Genomic DNA, 24,345 nt, shown 5'->3' with positions numbered 1-24,345 from the left:
AAAACTCACTTCAAATATTTATTTTAACATTGTTCAAAATTTTTTCATGTTCCAATGAACTTCTGTGACATGAGGACGGTACAATATTCCAAATTACGAATCACTAAATTGAAGCTTTTTATAAAATAAAGTTACCTCAATATGCATTATGCTAAGTTACCAAGGATAAGTTTTATCAATTCTAAAGAGATCATTAAAAGTATTTAAGAAAAAACTTTTTGTAGCTAAAACCACAGCAATTTAAAGTCAATTAAATCAAAATGCAGCTTTTTTAAAAGAAGCACGAAATATTTTAATGTAAATTTTTAAAAGTTCCCAAAAATTTCTGAATTCACAAAATATATCCACATTTTCACATAAGACATCCATAATTTATATCAAAGATAATTTTTTTTTTACAACACAAATCCTTTAGTTGCAAGACATCAAAAATACAATGTATTTTAGTTGCTCTTAAGTCAGTTGGAGAGTAACAAAAATCACAAAGGAGGCATTTTATTAGTTAAATAACAGTAATACAAATATGGTTTAGGTGCTTAGCTGCCAAGCTTACTTCTCCATTTGGCAGTAATGCTTTATCGATGTATGGGCAATGGCAAACTAATGCCAAATAGAAAATGTACTTGCTAAGAAGTTGCACCTAACATGCATATGCATCAAGATTGCATGATGAGAAGAAAAACATGCTATGCAGGTTATAAATGGGCGATAACATACAAGACCCCCCCCCACAAAAAAAAACCCAGAGATGATCTTACATCAAGGTATATTTACAACCTTCACTTTTTTTTTTTTTTGTTCAGTAATATAGAAATGACATTTTAAATGGTTGTAAGTTACAATAATAAATTTATATTTTACTTATTTTTAATTTGTCAGTATATTCATTTAAATGAAGGTATTCAGAAACAGAACTGCAGAAAGGCTGGTTTCCTCACCAGGACAGGCAAATATCACCAAGTAGCAATTTTCGGTACTTTACATTACTTGTCTCTGTGGAAAAGGAAACTTCGACAACAATGCAATAGTAACCACACTGTTTTTCTTCTACGTATGCTTACATAAATACATTTGTATGTTACATAATTTATTTTATAATTAGCAGAGGAATTCAGATTATAAATAATACAAATAGAAAACATGTCATGGGGTGGAATGGCACTATATCACGAAGAAAATATAATGCAGTCTCTTACCATAAGAAAATATGACCAGCAGCAGCAACCTTACCTTCAATATTAGTCCAATTTCAGTTTTTACATATTGCTATCCTACTGCAACAGAACTTAAATGTAAAAGATATATAAAACTTAAATAAATTATAAAAAATAAGTATTTTTTTCAGGTTCAATTTGTTGACAATATATTTAAACCTGATTTTAAAAGAATTTTTTTTTTTTAATTAGAAGAGTATATGATGATTTCCAGGAACAATTCCAAATAAAGTACAAAGTTCTGAGACTTTTTTCTTGACAGTTGGCAGAATTAACTTCTAAGTTTAGGTAGCAAGATTTTCTCCACACTCCAAATCCACAACCTGTATCTTCTTGTCAAAAAAAAAAAAAAAAAAAAAAAAAGTACTTTATATTGTGCATAACAAATTTTGTCCTTCAGTTATCAAAGGTACAAAAAGTCAACTTCCTCACAACTATACAACCCTATGGAAAGTTCGGGCAATTGTATACAATGGAAATTCTACAAATTTACAACTAAGTAGTTTGGTTCATGTCAGTGCCATTTAGCTTTCTGGGCAAAGATGTCTGCTCGAAGGTTTTGTGCAAAACAGATACCCAGTATCTGAAAATAAAAAAATGGAAAGTAATAAGTACATTTTTAAATTAATAGAAAATGAAATGTATATACTGAAGCTGTAAAAATTTTTTTTTTGCAGAATGTGAAGTAGTGAGTAAAATTCTGAGTAAATATGAATAATATAAATTCAAAAGTTGGCAGATCCACACCTGCCAACTTTTGAATTTAAACAGCTGGAGATAGGGTAACAGCAAGCAGGAGAAAATGAGTTATTTCGAGATCCAACTTAAATTTCACTGAAAATACATTTTATATTAAAATACAACAGGATTGTTTACCAATACAGTATGCTTTCAAACATTAGCTTATGTTTCTGTTTCGATTTTCTGTTACAGATCATTAGACAATGGATTATATACACCAGTGGTTTCCAAACTTTGTTACTATGCCCCCCCTTTAAAAAAAAAATCTAATTTTGGCACCTCCCTCCCTTTATTTCATAAAATAATACAGACATTTTTAAATTACAATTTAAAAATTTTTTTAAATGGTAAAAAATGTATTAATACAAAAAATGAAAAAAAAAATGTAATTCACAGAATAACCAAGTTTTACTATATATATATATATTCATTTTTAAATTAATATATATCTTTTTATACTACTAAACGGGCTTGATATTTGGATTTCACTGCATCTAATGCAGAAAATCCCGTTTCGCATAAATGTGATGTTACGAATGGCAGCAGTACTAGCATTGCTTTGCTTGAAAAGTATTATATTCTTCACTTCGATTCAACCAAAATTGAACTCTGCTTTCACTCTGAAATTTTTGTTTCAATGAAGTATCGCATGATAATTCTATCAATTTTTCCTTTTCAATAGTTGTCAATCCAAATTCATCATCTTGTTCATCGACAAATGGATTCTGTACCCATGCGAACTTTGTAAAATCAAGATCTTCAAAATAATGTGAAAAGTGCATTAGCAAACCATCCAAGTGTTCAGTAAATAGATTTTTGTTTGCTTCAATATTAACTCTGGTGCAGAAATCATTTAAAAGTGGAAACATGTCGAACATAAATTTTTTTGTAAATTTGATTTCCATAGCTCCAATTTTTTTTATGAATGCTTTCACTTTGTCTTTCTGAATCAGTGAATGCATTAGTGGTCCTTGCATTGATTTATTCAAAACACTCAATTTTCCAAAAATTTCAATCAAATAGGCAAGTTTAACGATAAAGTTATCATTCCTAAATAAATTTGCCTCTTCATTATGATTTTCATCAAGAAAAATTGCAATCTCTTCTTTGAGTTCAAAGATTTTTTGAATCACTTTTGCATGAGATAGCCAGCACACTTCACAATAGTATAGAAGTGAGGTATAATTAGCTTCCATATCTTCACACAGCTTTGCAAACAACCTAACTTTTAAAGGACTGTTTTTTTATGTAGTTTATAACTTTCGTAACTTTTGTAAAAAATGTTAAGTTCCTCGCTCATATTTTTTGACAGAAGAGCTGCTCTGTGAAGCATGCAGTGCATCCAGATAACTTCGGGTGCTTTCTTTTTAACTAATGCTTGAAGACCTGCCTTGTGTCCTGACATTGACTGTGCTCCGTCAGTACAGAGTCCAATGCAGTTATTCCACTTTGTTGTTCTCATCAAAAAAAAAAGTCAATTATATTAAAAATTTCATTGGACGTGGCCTTTCCAGGAATGGGGTTGCAAAATAATATCTTCCATTATATTAGTTTCTGCAACATATCGAACATATGCAATTAAATGAGCATCTTTAGCTACATCAGTTGCCTCATCTACTTGTATGGTGAATTTCAAAGTACGCAGTCAAGAAACTAACTGATCGCAAAGATCTTCAGATATATCATCGATTCTTCTGCCAACTGTATTATCAGCAAGTGGTATTTGTCGCAACTGTTTTGCCAAACATTATTTTAACCATATCAATAGCTGCTGGCAAAACTAGAGTTTCTCCTATTGTGTATGGTTTTTTACATTTCGTGATTCTGTAAGAAACTTGGTACGATGCTAGCAATGCGTTTGATGGAACAGAAACTATTTTTTTGAACGTTTGCTTTTGTTTATTAAACTCATCTAATTTTATTTGAAAAAATTCTATGGGCTTACCAACATATTCAGAATGCATTGTTTTAAGGTGCCGTTTTAATTTGCCTGGTCTCATACTATCTGCAGCCAAAACTTTCGTACAAAACAAACACATTGGTTTTTCCAAGCCATCTATAATAACACTTGTGAATCCTAATGATAAATAGGATGAATCGTATTTTCTTGTCTTGGGAGTTCTACCTCCCTGTTGCTTGTATTCCCACTACCTTTACTTGTATCAGCATCAGTATCTTCATTATTAGTGGATTTTCTCTTGTAATCAGTCAAATTTATCCATTCGTCTAAAAATATTAGGATTAAATTTATATTCTTAAAAAATATAACTAAATTACTAACGATTATTATCAGTAAGTAACACACCAAAAACAATAAAAAACACAATTGCACACCCCTGAAACCATATTTTCAACCATGCAATCTACCTATATGTCATACATAGTATGCACTAAATTATATATATATTACATTACATCATATCAATCCTAATTCATCAATCCATTTCAGCAAAATATATATTTTTTTCCAAATAAATGTTCTCATGTTTATATCGAAGTTAGTGAGATAGGTGGCGGTAAATGGTTAAAAAAATAGGTTATAAAATTTAATGTTATGTCATGAAAGTTTATTTATATATGTTATGTTATGAAAATTACATTTCTGTTAAACTTTTTGCGCCTCCTTTTGCACTAGTCAGCGCCTCCCAGTTTAGAAATCTGATATACACTAAAAAACAGGTAAAATATGCACCAAAATGCTATTATGTGCACAATGCATAATTTTTATATTACTCATTTATTACAATTAACTGAACTACAACCTTTGTATTAACATGTTAAAGTAATAAAACTATTTATGAAAAAGTTGCCTTTTTTAAAAAAGTTCTCTTTTAAACTCACACCTGGAGTAATTCTCGTTACAATACACAATAATACATTTCTCAAAATGGTCAACTAAATTTGTGAGTTCTTTTCTAAAATGTTATTGTATTTTCTACTTATTTCTTCTCCTATGCCTTCGGGCATGGTTGAAATATGCAATTCAACTTTTTCCATCTCTCCAATTGTGCTGCTCAAAGAAAGTCCTCACATTTCAAGTTTGGTGATACAACTAGGTAACCATCTGAAATGGATCTGGATGGACAATAAAGGCTTTCTAGCCAAAGAATCGGAAAGCATTGCCTCAGCACTACCAACAGCTACTGCATGTGTAATATCCAAGGAATCAACAAATTCTTTTAGAGAATCAATTTTTAGCATAAAATCATACTGCTTGTAACCATGTTCTTCATCTTGTGAGAACAGGATTAGGTGGTATATTTTTGCTTATAAGTTGCTAATCTCACAGGTGCTTTTGACAAATTTTTTATACTAGATAAGTGTGTTAATTTCAGATTATATGCAATTGCATATAATCTGAAATTAACACACAAATTAACACATCAAATGATTATGATTGCTTTATCTTTGAGGATATTGAGAAGTACTGTAAACTTGTCCTTGAAAATATTTCAAATCTAAAAACGATGCCTCCTATTAACTGATTACATTTGTGCTACATTGGCATTTATATGAACATTATTTTTCAATGAGAACTTGTGCATGATGGGTTATATGCAGCAATAAAGTGTTACTTCATTAAACAAAAGAACAGAATATTCTCCTCTTGTTTTAGACTGTCAATGACCTTGAGAGTAAAAATATTCATGACTAAGTCAGAATCGTCTTTCTGCTTCAGTCTAGTTTAGTAATCTACTTCCAAAATGGATGTGGAAGATTGAAACCTGTTGGTACAACAAAATTTACACATTGCATTCCTCAACATACTAGGAATACTCATCTCAGTAAATGGATTTGAAGTACATCAGATTGAAGATTATGTTTGGATTTTCAAACATAGTTCTTCAATAACATTTAAAAGAAAAAAAAAAAAACTTCTTTATTCGAGATTACAGAAAACCCTTGGGGGTTGGGAACTGGATACATGAATAATTCTTGACTGATCCAGATTTCAGAATATTTATTTATAAAAATATTAAAAATAAAATCTAAACAGCATTGATTAAAATGTACAATACAATATTACTGTAAAATATTTAAAATGTAATGAAATAAAATGTAAAACACAGAAGCTTTTGTCATTTGTATGTTGCCTTTATCAATTAACATTTGTAAGTAGGCAGTAAATATAAATACATGAGAAAAAAAAAATGTAGTCGTGTCAACACAGAATAAAAGTAAAGAGGGGAAGGATAGGAAATTAAAGAGCAATTCTGATTTCTCTGAGGTTAATGGGGACGAGAAGACAAATCATCTACCTTATGCAGCACTACAGATTTCAAAGAGGGAATGTATTCACATACCATCCATTTCTGTTCAAAGTGTGTCTAGTACTATGTACATGGACAGATTCCACCCAGCAACAGATCTTGAAATCTCATGCATTATCAATAATTTGAACATCATTTGCCCATGGAGGGACATGAGGTAGTGTCCTTCCTGCCAGTAGTCCATCGCTATTGCTGTTTGGTTAAAACTAGCATTCTCAAGTGATGTAACAGTCTTTCAAGTGACTCCACTTCTTTGCATAACTGGTATAGGAGTTTTTAAAAAGAGGATACACATTTTGTAGTTTCTCACCAGGAACTTGCACAGTGTTAATATTGTAGCTACATAAAATCCTAGTGATATTCTGAGATACCCCTGGGTAGAAAGGAATGCGAGCTATACTGGAAGTGCAGTTTGGTTCAGATGCACAGTTGTGTGATGGAAAAAAAAAAAATAAATAAAGAAAACAATATTTGCATGTCTCTGGGTTAAAAACAACTCCCAGTAATTTAACTTTTCTTCAGGAAAGTTGCATCTCTGGAGGGCTATTCTGGCTCTTTTTATTTCTTCATGTCTTTTTGTTTCTGATTGACAGTGTGACTATGCCCTATCCATGAGATGAATAGTACTACTGTATTGTGAGGGGGCATGACATGACCTGCAATTAGCATATTGGCCCATGCACATTGGTTTACAATATACTGAAGTTAAGTGCAAGCCTACCCTCTTCACCATTATGCAATGGAAGGGCACAGTCATTCTCAATCTCTATATTAAATAAAAATAGTTATTTAAACATAATAAGGATTCACATATATATCTATTAAAATAAGTACTGTTCTATTAATTAAAGTAAAGTAAAGTTCCATTTTCAAATGTTGTTTTACACAGTTAATTGCATGGTTGTTTCATTATACTAGGAACTGTTCTTTTAAGCATTGTACAACTGATACAGGGGTTTTTGAAGGAAATCTAGAAAAATATGTCATCACTATTAAAGCCTTTAGTGGGCCAAAACTCAGTGCAGCCCACTAAAGGCTTTAATAGTGATGACATTTTTCTACACTGTAAGTTGGAGTCACAATATTGGAAATATTGGCATTTAACCCCGGAACTGTTTTTTTTTTTTTTTTTTTTTAAATCTATTTTGGATAAAATTTGGATAAAGTAAATTGTTTTACTTTCTCCTCTAATCCATTTAAGTGAAGGAAGATGTTTGTTTGTTATTTGGTTTTTAGGAGCATTAGCAACTAAGGCCATATTGCTCCAGTGATACACGGTGGTCATTCCCTGACCTTTCCGCATCCTCCATATTTGGTGGGCATAGGCTCGAACCCCTGTCTAATCAAGAAACGCGTGCTACGCACTGCTGCTCCTGCCCACCTGGCTATGGAGGCGGCGAAGGAAGATGTATTACATTATATTGTGTTATCCTTAAGGCATTCCAATGCCTGCTTTTGTTTTGTATCGTGCTCTGCTCCATCCATAATCATCATAACATGTCCCTTTACTGGCAGGGATAACTAAAATATTCCAAGTCAGTCTGTATATCTTTTAATGTCTGAATCATGGTTTCCATTAAGAGTTTTCCATACATTTCCATTTTCCCAGAACTGCAGTTGCTATTTTAGCAGCCTGCTAGGCTGTCTTATAAAAAAAATAATCTATGCCCATTTTGATTAGAAATAACATGCATCAGGGTGCTGTAACATCAAACATATGAATACAATTAGCAAGACTATATGCACAATTAACCAAAAAGTTAAGAAATAAAAAAACTGTTCAACTTCATAGATATTTGTATGAGTCACCCATCCATTCAATGGGCCTGAATGCATTAGATTGGCACCAGATATTGTTCAAGCATATATTCAAACTTTTAAAAGGTTGCTTGGTAATACAGTATGTACTATACAGGGTGATTCACTACCAGTGCGACAAATCTGCAGGAGGTGTAGGGGGCACAAAGACGAATCGGAATCACATAGCATTGCAGGGTCCGAAATGCCTTCGTCATGTGGGAAGTCGCGTGAACAAAGAAGCAAAGAAAAAGAACAGAAACAGCAACTCGTTAGTGTAATAGAAATCATTTTAATGACAAGTTTTACATTGGCAAAAAACCATGCTACAGAAGGTGTTCCAAAAGTTCAACCAGAAGCAGTCACACAGGCTTCACAGTGCCGCTGCATGGAATCCCTAACGTTCTAGAAGATTCCTGGCGTGTCTTGAATCTCCCCGGCAGCTACAGAGATGCGAACGACTAGGTCTTCAACTGAATCAACGGGGGTCTCGTACACCAATGTCTTCATTTGACCCCAGCAGAAGCAGTCCAGGCACAATAGGTCCGGCGATCTAGCAGGCTAATGAACCGGACCACCACGACCTATCCAATGCTGTCCAAATGTAATGTTTAGGTGTTGGCAGACGTCACTGGTGTAATGTGGGGGAGCCCCATCATGCTGGAACCACATTGAGCGGCACAACGACTGAGGAACATGTGCTTCTTCAATAAGTTCGGGCAGAACTTGCTGTAGAAAGATCAAGTATGCCCTACCGTCCAGACGAGGGGGCAGAAGGTACGGTCCACTGAGGTGGTCTCCAACAATGCCGGCCCAAACATTGACAGAGAAGTGGCGTTGAGTTGCACGTGTTTGCATACCATGGGGGTTCTCCAAAGCCCACAAATGGGCATTATGTTGATTGAAGGTTCCCTCTCTTGTGGAACCTGCCTCATCCGTGAACAATACGGACGCAGCAAATGCACTGTCGACCGCACTCTGTTGAAGAAACCAAGTAGCAAAAGTCCTCCGGAGTGGATAATCCCCAGGCTCCAATGATTGGATGCGTTGCAGATGGCATGAACTCATTTGGTTTGTTGACAGTATCCTCCATACAGTGGATTGGGAAATACCCAATCGTTGGCCTATCGCTCGAGTACTCTTACTCTGATTGCCTTCTGCAAGATGTAGGACATTCTCCTCATTGTCTGGCGTCCTCGTCGTTTGCTCTTGATTCATGGTACCTCTCGTGAAACAACCAGTCTCACGTAACCTTCTGTGCACATGTGCGAAAATCGTATGATGAGGAGCACGCCTGTGCAGGAAACGTTCCTGGTACAAGCGCAGAGTGGCGCACCCATTACAGTCCGCAGCTCCATACACGAGGTGCATGTCGGCCAGTTCAACGTTTGAATACTCGTCCATCCTACTGCCTCGGGAACCGGTTCGCAAATGCTGACTTCCAGTGGAATCGCTGTTCACACGACCTCCTGTTCAACGTCCTCTACCACACGACGAAGGCATTTTGGACCCTGCAATGCTATGTGATTCCGATTCGTCTTTGTGCCCCCTACACCTCCTGCAAGTTGGTCGCACTGGTAGTGAACCACCCTGTATATATATAAAGTACATACTGTATTACCAAGCAACCTTTTAAAAGTTTGAATATATGCTTGTACGATACTCTTAAGACAGGTCAGAAACCTTTTTTTGAGCGAAGAGCCATTTTTGATCTAATTAAAAAAAAAAAAAAAAGAGAGAGAATCCGAAGAGCCACAACTCAGCTCAAGCTGGGGGAGTTTTTTTAAGAAATGGAATAGAGAGGAAAGGTGTTTTATTAAAAATATATTTTGAAATATTATTTATTAATACTGAAAAAATGTAACAAACATTCAATTAGGTACAAATTAGTGTGACTTTTGCTGCTGAACTTCTTGAGTGAGTCTCTCAAGATTAGAAAGGTATGCCATAATTTTCATCTTTAAACATGCTGAGAGACTCATTGTTCAGACGGTTTTTTGATTTATTTTTAATGCAGTTTATGTCCGAAAATTTTGCCAACAGAAATTCGTTGAACCAAAAACTGAGAGAAGTCAAAACGCAAATATTTTCAAATTTATATACGTCCAGTAAGCTACTCCACGCATCGAACACAATTTGGTCTTGCTTTTTTCAACTCTTCTATTGCCATCCATTCGTGTAGAATTGCAAGAGCAGCCTTTTGCCTCTCCAAATTCTCAATTTCAGTTTTAAGGCATTTTAGTCTTCCACATGTCCTTGAGTGTCGGCAACCTGCCGACCCTTGTTCTAAGAAGAGAGTAGGTTTTGGGCACTTTCTGGAAAAACAAAAACTGTAAAGTCTATGCTCAAAAATGAATCACACAGACCACTGATACAATCTAGTATCTGCTCTGCACTAAGTAGATAGTATACTATTTTGAAAATATAATGTTCAGAATCAAAAGAATGTTGCTCCATGGAAAATTTAACAACTTATAAAAAAAGAACAAGTGTTTTTTATTTATACAGAAATGCTGCTTGGTTACTGTATAGGGTGATTCAAAGGTTGTGCACCATTAAAATAATACAAATTATATATATATATATATATATATATTTTTTTTTTGTGCTGAGAAATGGCTGTCAAATTATCTAAGGATTACAGAGTGAGCTTAGTATTTATGTATGGGATACCAAGTGCTACACACCATTCGGTTCCCAAAGAATTTAATAGGCAGAATCCACACTGGCCTCCCATTGATCACAATCAACTGTTGGATGACCAATACTGTTTAAAAGAAACTGGAAGTGTTGCTGATCACTTCAAAGTGGGAGACCAAAAAAGTGTAACTGATGAAGAAACATTGATGATGGTATTGATACAAATTGCAAACAGCCCAAAAAATTAATGAGGAAGTTAAGTCAAGAAATGGGTTAGCCAAAGAAGAGTAGTGCACATTCTTTGAAAAAATCATTTTCACACACAAAGTGCAACTCATTCAGGATTTTCATGATGAGAGATAGACGACAAGAGATTTGTGAATGGATGTTGCAAAACAGAGATATATCGATCTTCAGTGACAAGGCAGTATTTTACCTAAGTGGTAACATCAATAGACAATTTTCATTACTGGTCAGACAGTAATCCTTCAAGTAGTTCTGTAGCATACTTACATATGCTACAGAACTACTTGAAGGATTTTCTGGATTATGTTCCTTTACAATGAATGATCAACATGTTCTTCCAACAAGACAGAGCACTACCACATTAACTGGTTGTGAGAAACTACTCTATGAACAGGTGGATAGGATGATGAGGCCCAGTTGAATGGCCACTGAGTTCACCAGGACTCAGAGCCCTTGATTTTTTCCTTTGAGGTCATTTGAACTCTGCTGTTTACCAGAACTGCCCAAGAAACATTGATGAATTTAGGGAAGCAATATCATCAGAGTGGCATCCAATTACAAGAGACATTGATATGTGTCAAGGCATCATTCACACAGAATTCAAAAAGTGTTTGACAGTTGGAGGTGGTCATTTTGAATATATCTGTAACAATAAAAATAATTTTTACTCCATGGTGTGCTTTTGGCACACCCTGTATATTAAAAAGAACATAGAATATGTTTTAACAAGTCACCTGGCCAGCTGCCAAAGAAACTACAATGCAGTTCTAAGAAAATGAGAGACATTTGCCCTTTTCCATGGAAAAATTGTCATATCCCCACTTTTCAATGCTTAACTACATTCTCCTCTTTTTATTTTATTTTTTTTTGCTGACCAATCAATCTCAAAACTTGTGGATCTTCTGAGGGGAAGAGTCTCAACCTCAGAAGATCCACAAAATGGCAATTAAGAAACTCCAACTTAATTGACTTAGTATGGTTTTCTTCCCAAAATGCATACATAACCTCACTTTTTAAACTATTTTAGTCTGCTGCTGCTCTCAGAAAACAGCCAATAATGATAGCATTGATGTATCATGACAAATTAAAATACTTTCACTGCTGGCTTTTTCTGTATGAGTTTGTGTATGAGTGCACAGTGTAAGTAGAGTATCATTAAAATGTGGTATTCTAGCAACCAAAGAAAGAACACAAAACTATATTCAAAATGTATGAAGCACTTGGTTTTTTTTGGTGAAGGGGGAGGGAGCTTGTTTGCATGAAGCACTTTTTTTTTTAATGAAATATGGACAAATCATCCCACTAATCCAGATATGAAGAGTTTTTTTTTTTTATTTCTATTATTTGTATTTTATTTCTTTGAGATTAAATGTATTGAAGTATATATTAATTTATAAAAGTATGTAATATTCAGAGTAAATTATGTAAAATCTGTTTACTTGCTCTTGTTCTGAAATCTGGGGAGACATGAAATTTATCAAAAATTTCAAGGGGGCACACAGTATAAATGTTTGAGAACCTCTGTTCGAATGCAATTTAAAATTTCTTAAATTTTAACTCTCAATGCAGTGATGCTCATTTACTGTTCATCATTCATTCATTATGTGCGCACGCACACACAAAATTAATCAATAAAGATTCCACTCTCATATATATATATATATATACATATATATATATATATACACACACACACACAAACACTTAAAGAAAAAATTAACTTTGGTTTCAAAATCAGCGATGAACTTTACTACTATATATGTTCAAAGAAAATAAAGTGCCTACCTGTGCAAAGGCAATGGCCAGCACCACCCCTGCAAGAGGAAGTAAGTTTCTTTCTACCCATTCCTCACCTGACTGTACACAGCCTCTTTCGAAGATGACACGAGAGCGATCTCGCTCCTGAGAACCATTAAAAGTTTCAAAATGAAACAAGGTACAAAAATGATCAAATATACTAAAAAAACTTACCTTTTTCCAAATTATAAACTGCTGAATGTCTAAGGGTTTTATATACTAAGTTCATCATTAAGCATAAGGTAAAAATATTTTATCAATGCTACTATTACTACCATTATTTTAAATGAGTACGGAACGGAACAAGTAAACTTTCTAAAATGCATATATCATTATCAGTAAATTAAATAGGTGAAGTACTTTTCACTTCATGCTGATATCTAACAACTAGAGGATTGAATTAGTACTAATATTATTTGTTTTCCAATTTAATGTACATAACAATAATGTACATAAAAAATTATTTTCGGGAAATAAAGTAATATCTTGCCTTCAGTGTTAAAAATTTCAGCATGATACTCTCTGGATATTACAAAATAGTTCATTTAAATATGGTACAGTAGCACCTTGTATTATGCTACCTAGTATTTTGTAATTTTCATAATTCAAGGCAAAAACAAATATTAAGTAAAATAAATAATTTACTATAAAAGAAAAGAAATTATTGAAAATCAATAACACTGCAGTTATACCAGAAAGTTTGACATCGTTAATTCAACTGTTTAAGGATTACATTCATTATGAATGTAATCCTTAAACAGTTGAATTAACGATGTCAAACTTTCTGGTATAACTGCAGTATTGTTGCTTTTCAAGAAACAAAACTTCCAAAAAAATTCCACGAAATGTTTCCATCTGAAGAAGAATATGAATTCTTAGTGTTTTAAAAAGGTGAACAATAATGTACAGTCATCCCCCAATTTGCACGGGGGTTACGTTCCGGGAAAACACTACGCAGTCCAAATCAGTGCAATGTGAAACGTTTATGACATGAGGGTTGTGTACACAAAAAAAAAAATAAATAAATAAAATAAAATAAAATAAAAAAATAAAAAATTGTCTTCATTCGGTAAGAAAAAAAAATTAGAAACATGTCCATAAAATTAATCTTGCTAATACTTACCTCTAGATTTTTAATCTAAATTCATTGCTTCTTCGTCGCTGTTTTCCTGTGATAAACTTGCAATGGTATTTGACACTTTTTGAAAAAAATTAGTAAAAATTGTTTTCTTAGAAGCATGCTGTTTTTCTCTATAAATTTCTTCATAAGGAACTAAAGCTAATGATAAAGTTCTGCAAAAATTTAAATTCCTCTCCAAATTAGGATCCATATCCAGAGCTCCTTGGCTAAGCTGATTTGCAAGTCTTAAACTCAGCTAGTCTCTTTGTGGTCAATTTATGTGCATCTTCATTTTTATCATCTTCTTCAACATTGCGAAAAAATATTGTCCACTGATAACTGTTCTCTAGAGATTCAAGGACTTTTGTGATATCTGCTGGTTCCAGTTCTTCATATCCCTCTCCACTAATCATTTTGCCAATTCTCAGAATCTCAACTTCCTCCGGCATTTTGACCATGGCTTCTTTAGTGCAGCTTTGTGGCCACAGCATTCATTGTTGGGTTCTTAACTTCACCCCATGGAAATTCAATATTTTACAGCATCAAGAATGCTATAATTCAGCCAATAATCTCGAATTGAAAGACTATCTATTCCATCAGTAACTTCTACCAATTGTAAAAAAGGCTTCTTAGGTAATAAAGTTTAAAGGAAGCTTAACACCTTGGTCCATTGGCTGAAATAACAAACTAATATTCGCTGGAAGAAAGGTAACTTTCACATTTGGGTGCAGATCAGCCAAATGTGCAGGATGACTGGGTGCATTATCAAGAATGAGCAAGATTTTGAATGCTATGTTCTTCTTCAGGCAATATCTTTTTGTTTTGATGCAAAAGCAATTTAAAAACCAATCCTTGAAGATTTTAGCTGTCATCCAGGCTTTTTTGCTCGATTTCCAATGAACTGGTAAGGAGCTTTTTGAAATTCCTTTAAAAGCAAGAGGATTTTCTGATGTAAATACAGTCATCGAGAGATGACTGTATTTACATAAATATCTATAGCAATTCCTACATCTTCAAAAGTTGCCTTATATGCCAGAATATGTAGTAATCATATTTTTTGCATTAAAACTGTATAAAATCTGTATACAGTATAGTACTGCACAAAGATGCTATGCTTGTATTTTCTCGCTTAATAATAAGTATGCTTAATAATTATATCTGCCGAAAGAGCACACTAAAAAACAGTTTTTCAGTTCTAAACTTTACACAGGTGATGTGCTTTGATTTAAAATATTTGGACAGAGATAAGCTGTGAAACATGCCATTCAAACGTTAGATTAATAATCATCTTTTATGCTGATATCCAATTACTAGAGTTGAACTAATGGTATTATTATTTGCTTTTTGATTATTTGAAAGCAATTTTTGCACACACCAGAATGTTGTGCATACACTAAAGCAGCATTCCCTAAACTTTTTTAGTCACAGAACACTTTTCATCTCAATATATTTACAGAACACTTAGGAAACACAAGTTCAGCAGGAGCCAAAGAACTGTTTGCTAATATTTTATTACATACGATGCACTGTGCATCAGGAGAATCTTTATTTCAAACACATGTAAAGCCAAAATTCAAATAACTCTCATCATACTTTCGTTTTGGGTCTTTTATTAGTTAGTTCCTGTTTTTTCACTTCTGATTTTTGGGGAACAAAAGGGTGCGATTGTTCATCCTCACTTTGAAGTGTGACAATATTACATTTGTTTTCATCGACCACAGTTGCACTACTAGAAGTACTTGCTTCTTGTTTTAAAGTTCATTTTTTCAACCACAAATCCATGGTTATTTATTTTAATAATAGTATTTCGAAATACTGATAATTATCAAAAAAGATTTATACAAGGAAGTGAGTTTAGTTATGATATCGGTTCGCTTCCCCCTCTCCTTCAACCCATGTACTCCAGGCTAAATCGCATACGAATGGCATATTGGAGCACTACATTGCTACTTTTTCACAGATGTCATTACTCTACGCATACTTCTTTATGCAAAAGCCCACCAAAATAAAGTGTTCCGTGGTCTATTTGATTATTAGTCTATGCCAGTATATTAACAAAAAAAAAAAAAAAAAAAAAATTGTTAAATATTATAATGATACAAAAGTGGTGTACACTATCAATATGCAAAATTTATTTATTTTATTCTTTAAATTATTAATTACGATTTTTTGCAGAACACCTGTTCACATCTCACAGAACACTAGTGTTCGGCGGAACACAGTTTGAGAAAAGCTGCACTAAAGGCTAATTTGTGGTCATCTGGTCATTTTGGCATGACCAAATGAAAGTACTTCACCTTGTATAATCATAATAATCATATGTTTAAATGTGTTTGACATTGCACCTTTCATAGTCCATTGTTAATCCCATAGCACGTGTGTGAAGTCATAACAGCAGGTGCACTAGTGTACTGCCTGCAACATTCAACATTTTTGGGGATAAAGACTATTTTAAAATATTGTTATTTATTCAGATGACATAAATATTTTTCAGAAGAAATACACCTATCATTTCACTAGCATAGGAAATAAACAGATTACTTTCTAAATTATGTATAACTCACATTTGTTGCCGTTTCAGACTCTTCATGAAGAAAAATTTAGATGTTTAGTCCTCCAAGTCAGACAAGGTTCCAGTAAATTTAAACATGCTATCATCAAGAACAGTGCATTGAAAAGGGCAAAAGAGGTGTCAGTCAGAAAAACAAGTCTTTCAAGAAAAGTCAAGTTATGTTAATTTTATTCATAAAGTCTGATGGATTAAAATTGCTCCAATGGTTAATTTTAATAGAAAAAATTATACCCAACAACCCTTTTCCAAAAGAGCATAATAATCAAAGCTAATGAAAGGAGGGATGGATCAGTGGAGAAGTCATGAAAACTTGGATAGAAAAAGTTTGAAGAGGGTGAAAAGGTAGATTTTTCAGACCAACTTTGCTTTTAATGATGGCTTTCTGCATAGATCACTTAGCCAAGGAAGCAAAAAAAGTATCATAGGTTTACATAATTGGTAATTATAGCTGGTTGTCTCACTAAGAAGCTGCAGCGGCGAAGGTAAAGAAAGCCTGCACGAGAACGACGAGAAACGTCGGATAACTTACGCGGAAAATTAGTTTGCCGATACGGCACTCTAGCGCAGCTCACTCGGTAAACAGACGGTAGGTGTTAACGGTCTGGAGCAAAGTCGAGAACGATATACTGATTGACAGGTAGGCGTGGCAAACGACGTGCTGATTGGTGCGCGAACGCAACACACGATAACATCGGTTTAGTATCACTGTAGCAGCACTAATGGTAACTTGTCCTAATCGTACATGCCCTAACATTTACTGTAACGGTGAAAAAAGATCAGGTTACCTCGACTTGAATCCCATGGGAGCTTGAACCCCTCCCGAAGTGGAGGGGGTAACCTAACCTTTTTTCTTTAGAATCAGTCATATTTAGAAATACATTCATAAAAAAATAAATTTTTTTATGACCGTATTTTTATTTTCTTGTTCAATAATATGCCCTAATGGTGAAAATAGGTCAGGTTACCTCCATTTGAATCCCATGGGAGCTTGAACCTCTCCCGAAATGGAGGGGGTAACCTAACCTTTTTTCTTTAGAATCATGAGTGGACTAGCACATAAATTGTTTATTAATAAATCATTTCATTGTTTGCCACGCCTACCTGTCAATCAGTATATCGTTCTCGACTTTGCTCCAGTCCGATAACATCTACCGTCTGTTTACCGAGTGAGCAGCGCTAGAGTGCCGTATCGGCAAACTAATTTACCGCGTAAGTTATCCGACGTTTGTCGTCGTTCTCGTGCAGGCTTTCTTTACCCAAGCCGCTGCAGCTTTTGGATATGTTTATAAATAAATCATATCAATTTTGAGAAAAAAAAATGGGAACAGTAGATGACTGATGGATCATCAGTTCCAGTTTTGTGTACCAAATGGATTTCATCAATATAAGCAATACATCAGACATTTAAAAAAAAAAAAAAAAAAAAAAAAGCTACTGAAGAAGAGGAAAGAAACTGAAAAATAGGTATCACATGTACCTGAATAAATTCAACATATTCACAATTAAATTGAGCTTCAATATCCAGCCCAGTATGATGGGATATCTCTAATATGTTGTTAATCTTCCTTATACACTGCTTTTCATTTATAATTAAATTATTAGTAAATATGAAATAAATTCTATTACCTATATATATATTTTTTTTTAATTCACTTTTTCCAATGTATAACCTACTGGTTTTTCAAAGGAAGATATGGTAATATTCTTAGTAAGAGCAGTCTTGTTATCCCAAAAAAATTGACTGCCTCACTTCCTTCTGCACAGTGGGGGGTGGGGGGATCAAAACTGAAACCAAAACTATATAGGAAAATTATACACCATCCTGCACAGACAGATCATTTTGTATATAACCATGTATTTTCATAGTTATACTTTTCCAATTAAAAATAATTGCATGATGCACATCAAAACTGAAGGAAATATTGGATATGTATTAAAATTCACACTGACATAATTCTAAATATATTTTAATATTAAATTTAAGGGCAGGGGATCAAATGGAGCACAATAGTGCACCTACTGTTGTTGGGTTAACAATAAGCACCATGTCTGGCAATCACTATAGTTGTAACTTCCTCTAGTCCTATATGACCATCCTAGAGTATAAACAGAAATCAAAATTTAAAATAGCAACCTTATTATAAAACATTGTATTAGGTAATAGAAAAGGATAACACTCAAGCCTCCATTATGCTAAATGCTGAAATTACTTGAACATAATGAGAGATCCGAAAGAGCAAAAAAAAAAAAAAAAAAACACTTACCTTCCTTTAGATGCATAGACTGTTAGTAATTGGCTTCAAATCACCAAAAGCAGCAGCAAAAAAAAAAAAAAAAAAAAATTACCTGAGTCTCCAGCAGCACAAGCCTACATTTGCACACAAAAAAAAAGGCACAGGGAAAGGAGGATGAAAAGGGAAGGGAAGAAATAAAAAACAAATACCTGCAGAACTGCAACCCCTACAGCTACCCCTGCTACGGGTACCAGGTTACCCTCTATCCATTCTTCCCCTGCCCTCAGGCAGCCTTTCTCATAGATCACTGAAGACTTGTCCCCAGCCTGACAGAAAGAGACAGAGAGAGAGATAGAAGCAAAGACAGAAATGACTTCCACCGGTTAGTTAATACTTAGTATATTAATTAAAGCTGTTTAGCATCACAAGCTGATATATGCAATCTTCTCTGACAGCATTTAAAAAACAAAGAGTAACTAATTATTCTACAATTAAAGAACAAATTTTAATTTTACATTGTAATTAACCATTCTCTATTTGAAAAATAAAAAATTTTTTTTTTTTTTTTTTTTAAAAAAGTCAGCCAGTCAATGAATCACTTTTTTTTGATAGTCATATTATATAAGAAAAATACTGTACATATCAATGCACAATTAGTTCTTATAATCATTTAATAAAAAACAATCTAAACATCAGTATTAGTCAGGAAACACTTATTACTGTATATGAGTATCAGAAATGCAATTTAAAACTTGTACAAGAGAAATCATGTACCAAAACTGTCCACCATTAATATTCTCCACACAAATTTGTTCAAAGACATCTCCAGAAACACAACTAAGTCAGCAGAATAATTTAAAGATGGCTGGTAATATTCAGCACTTCTTTACATAATAGTGATTCAGAGGGCAACATTTAGCATATTTAGTTTAATGCATCTACAGTAATGTTCCATAAAATATGACACACTACTGGTTACATATGATTTTAAAACAATATTAGGATTGACATAAGAAAACTACATTACTCCCCACATGAATAATGATATTCTCTTTACCCCCCCCCCCCTAAAAATCTGACAATCTGTTGTTATTTGGTTTTTAGGAGCATTAGCAACTAAGGCCATATTGCTCAGAGAATATGCTGTGGTCATTCCCTGACCTTTTCATATCCTCCATATTTGGTGGTGACGGGCTCGAACCCGGGTCTAATCAAGAAGCGTGTGCTACGCACTGCTGCTCCTTCCCACCTGGCTACGGAGGCGCCGACAATCTGTTGGTGACATCATTAATAGTTACTCCTGGCAGACATACCCTGGTTCTACTCCACCTATTTTTATTACAAAAAATATTCCCCATTTCCCTGACAATGGAGTCTCCTAATAAAACAATGTCCTTTTTAACCAGAGTAGTTTGCACTTGGTTTTTCTGTTTTGAGGCCCAAATTGGGTGTGCATCCCTTGGTAGATCGCAGGAGTCTTGAGTCCCTGACGAGCTCCCAGATGCATTATTCTCGAGGGCAAGCACCCATTTTTTCAGGGACTCAAATTGTTCCATCAGTGCACCAAATTGTAATTTAAGATCGGTGCACTCCTTACATCGATCACAAAGAAAAGAATCCCCAGGTGAGCTATGATTAGTCACCAGGTCAACCTTGGAAAACATTCCACAGGTTCTGCAATGAATTAAATCATGACTCACCCATAAATCGCTATCGGCTATTTCCGTGTGAGTCACGATACCCTGTGACGTGTTTAAGGCAGATCTCGTAACTACCATTATAAAATTAGCTAAATATCAATGAAAATTAACTTTAAAAAATTATATTTATAATATTATTAAAACCAAACTCTTACAGGAAAACCTATAACAAAATAAGGTTCTGAAGTTACATCTGTTTCTAATTCCAATCTTCGCTTCTTAGCAAAGAAGTATCCACTCTTGTCTGTATTGCAGCTCCTCCTGCTCATCTACAGTGTCCTGAAGTAAGATATACAGTGTGTCTTCACACTGGCAGTTAAAAAACTCTGTTTGCTCTATGGAATGATGTCTATCATCCAATCTCTTCACCTGGTTCCAAAGGTTGGTTGGTCTGTACAATGCCATGTTTTGTTAGAAATGTATTCACAACAAGTGTGGAATGGGTGAGGGCATTGTTATGCAACAAGAACCGGCTCTCTCTCTCTCTCTCTCTCTCTCTCTCTCTCTCTCTCTCTCTCTCTCTCTCTCTCTCTCTCTCTCTCTCTCTCTCTCTCTCTCTCTCTCTCTCTCTCAATTGCATCCTCACAAGGGAAATGCATTTCAGTAGTCATTGAAGAATGACTACTGAAATTAATGACATTAAGAGTAGATCTGAGGACTTAACAAGTACAAGGCAATGTTGACAAAAAGTCATGAGTTAGGATTAAATTTGAAAGTGTCTGCAATTCTGACCAGACACAATAGGAGGGAGTATATGTTGAGAGCCTTGTCAATCAATTCGGCCCTGGAGGGAATGTGCAAGGCTCATGGAGTAGAATTTTTCTCAGCCTGGTCTGTGCTTGTTAACAGACTGTTAAGAGACAGTTTTTACAGGGATAGGATACACTTGAATAGAAGGGATGCAAGAATATTTGATGAAGCTATTGAGGCAGTGATAGATGGGTTGGAAAACTGCTAGCTTGGGAGGGGGGGCCAAACTAATAGTTTAACTAGAGCCACAGGGAGAGGTGAAAGTGATTATTCCATTGCTACTATTGGTACATGCAGCAGCCTGCAAAGCAAGGTGTCTGCAATTTGAAGCCCTGCTGTGGTTCATCATGGAACAGAATACATGGGCTTTGATGAGATAACTAAGAGTAAGAACATGTGCATGTATACTTGCATGTATAGTAATGCTCAGAGCATTGTAAATTAATTTGAAGTACTGATTAAGTCATCAAATGCAAACATTGTAGGAATAGTGGAGACATGGCATCACTCAGAAATAAGTGATACTCAATTTGAATACAAGGAGTAAAATGTATACGGGAACTCCCCGACTTACGTAAGGGTTGTGTTCGTTGAACTGATTGAATCAAAAAAGAAATGTTCGCCAAACATGTGAATAGAGTTATTTATTGTATTTATTCAATTTTTTATCTCATGTGCAGGAAAAAATTACAAAAGCGTGCAATTTAAAAAAATTTCAAGAGGAAACAGGCGTAACGTCAGTAAATTTTACCTCTCAAACATTGTTGCCAGAATCGAAGTCTTAAGCTGATAAGTATGCCACTACGGAGGTTGAGGGCTGTGGAGATTTAGAAAGGGTCGGCTGCTCAACCTTACGAAAGAACATATTAATCGATGACTGGATGGTGGTTTTTTTCTTTTCATCGTAGGTTTCTTTGTAGCAAGCAAGCATATCATTCACCCCTCTGTTAACTTTTAAGAATCGTTTGCTGTCAGGATCCATCTTCTCAAACCTCTCCATTGCCGATGCAATTTAACGAAATGCCATTGCATCTCTCTGGTGAAGCGTTTCAGCTCCTCATCTGGTTCAACTTGAAGCTTCGTCAGCATTTTCTTCTTTCACTATTGTTGCCTGCAAGTCAATAAGTTCATTGTTAGATAATTCCTTCTCTTCTTCCTCTAACTCCTCCACGTCTCTGGCATCAACCTCCAACTGAAGTAGCTCTGCAACCCTTACAATCTTATCTCTAACCTCTTCATATGATTTGTCTTTTTCAAATCCTTCGAAGCCTTTTACATGCCATGGGCATATTTCCTTTCATGCGCCATTTAAACAACTTTTAGTAATTTCCGCCCAGGCCTTATTAATGTTTAAGATGGCATGGTAAATATAAGATTTCCAAAATCTCTTAACGTAAAATTTTTCTCATTGTCTACTGCAGACAATGCCTGAACAAATGTTGTGCGTAAATAATATGCTTTTAAATTCGAAATAACACCCTGATCCATAGGTTGGATGAGTGAAGTTGTTTGGCGGTAGAACTATGACTCTAGTGTTCGAACTGAAATCATCTAGATGCGTAGATGTCCAGGAGCATTATCTAATAGAAGCAAAATCTTGAAAGGAATGTCATTGTCTTTACAATATTTTTCAATGGAAAATATTGTAAAGAAATATTGGAATGAAGTAGCATTTAAACCAATCCTCAAAGAGAGAATTTGTTATCCATGCTCTCTGGTTTGATCAGAAATGCACGAATAGGGTGGCTTTATTGATGCCCTTAAATGCACGAGGATTTCCAGAATGGTACACAAGCAGTGGTTTTAAGCTGTAATCTCCCACTGCATTATCCCCAAGTAATTTGCCCTATCTTTTGATGCAAGAAGAAAGGGTGCAAGAATATTTGCTGATGCTATCGAGGCAGTGTTAGGTGGGTCGGAAAACTGCTAGCTTGGGGGGAGACAGACCAATAGATTGACAGTAGCCACTGGCAGAGGTGAAAGAGATTCTTGCACTGCTTCTATTAGAATGAGCAGAAGCCTGAAAAAAAAGATGCATGGTATTTCAGAGACTGCTGGGAGCCATTGCAGTACAAGTAAACACATGGGTTGTGTTAGGGTAGCTAAGAATAGAAACAGGTGCAGGTATACTTGCGTGTACACCAATGCTAGGAGTTTAGTAAATAAATTTGATGAATTTGAGGTATTGCTCAAAACATCGAAGGCAGATATTGTTGGGATATCAGAGACGTGGTGTCACACAGATATAAGGGATGCAGAACTGCAATTTGGGGAGTACAACGTCTACAGAAAGGATGGACAGGATAGGAAGGGGGGAGGGGTTATGCTATTAGTTAAGAAACACATAAAAACCAAGGAAGTGAAGCCAGTCGACATCGCTGGACAGTGCAGTGTGGAGTCAGTTTGGTGTGACATAAACATTGGGAGATCAAAATTGAGAGTAGGAGTGTGCTATAGGCCTAATGACTCTGATGAGTATAATAAGGAACTGTACAGGGAAATAGAGTTGGCCAGTAAATCAGAGTGTCTTATAATGGGAGATTTTAATTTCCCAGATATTGACTGGAATTTGGGGGCTGGTTACTCACACACTAGCAGGGCTTTTGTGGATTTATTGGATCAGCATGTTCGGGAGGCAACTAGAGGGAGTAATACTCTTGATTTGATTATCAGCAGTGATTCTTCATGCATTAAGAATCTGCAGATAAATGAACCACTAGGTGGCAGTGATCACAGTGTGCTGAAGTGGGATTTACTCAAAGAGGTAACTACCATTAGGGGTAAAGGGAAGTGTTATTGCTTCCGTAAAGGCGACTACGATGGACTGAGACAGTATTTAAATTCTATACAGTGGGACCAACTGATGATGTTACCAACAGCAAATTCAAAATGGGAAGCATTCAAAGAACTTATCTTGGAAGCTACTAGGCTTTACATACCAACTAAGAAATATTGTTCAAGGTTTAGGCCAAAATGGATGTCAGATGAACTAATGAGGCATATGGCAGAGAAGAAAAATGCATGGGATACATACAAATTAACACATGACACAGAAGCCTATGATAGATACAAGTTGATATGCAACCAAGTTACAAAGGAGGTTAGGCAGGCGAAGGCAGATTACGAGAAATCCTTGGCAAGGGATGCAAAGAAAAACAGCAAAGAGTTCTTTACTTATGTAAACTCTAGAAGGAAGGGGATGAATCAGATTGGTCCACTTGATATTGATGGGTCAAGTGTTGATGATCCTGCTCAGGTAGCTA

General features: G+C 34.9%; 1 protein-coding gene across 4 annotated transcripts in view; it reads right to left on the bottom strand.

The window, feature by feature from the left end:
• Positions 1–1,568: 1,568 nt before the first annotated feature.
• LOC150089689 (tetraspanin-5-like) overlaps positions 1,569–24,345 on the bottom strand; it is a 156,037-nt gene continuing 133,260 nt past the window's right edge. For 2 of the 4 annotated variants that reach the window (XM_090368732.1, XM_090368734.1), the window contains 2 exons: positions 18,842–18,958; positions 1,569–1,797 (listed from right to left, as the gene is read on the bottom strand). In XM_090368732.1, coding sequence (XP_090224858.1) covers positions 1,729–1,797; positions 18,842–18,958 — 186 coding nt within the window. In that variant the 3' untranslated portion in view covers positions 1,569–1,728. Of the gene's footprint in view, positions 1,798–12,694; positions 12,812–18,841; positions 18,959–24,345 lie in introns of all 4 variants that reach the window. The other 2 variants (XM_090368731.1, XM_090368733.1) reach the window with 2 other exon arrangements.

This window comes from Mastigoproctus giganteus, chromosome 2 (assembly GCF_048544385.1).
Source record: "Mastigoproctus giganteus isolate SK-2022 chromosome 2, ASM4854438v1, whole genome shotgun sequence".
Classification (NCBI taxonomy): domain Eukaryota; kingdom Metazoa; phylum Arthropoda; class Arachnida; order Uropygi; family Thelyphonidae; genus Mastigoproctus; species Mastigoproctus giganteus.
This window is presented reverse-complemented; position numbering and strand designations above follow the sequence as displayed.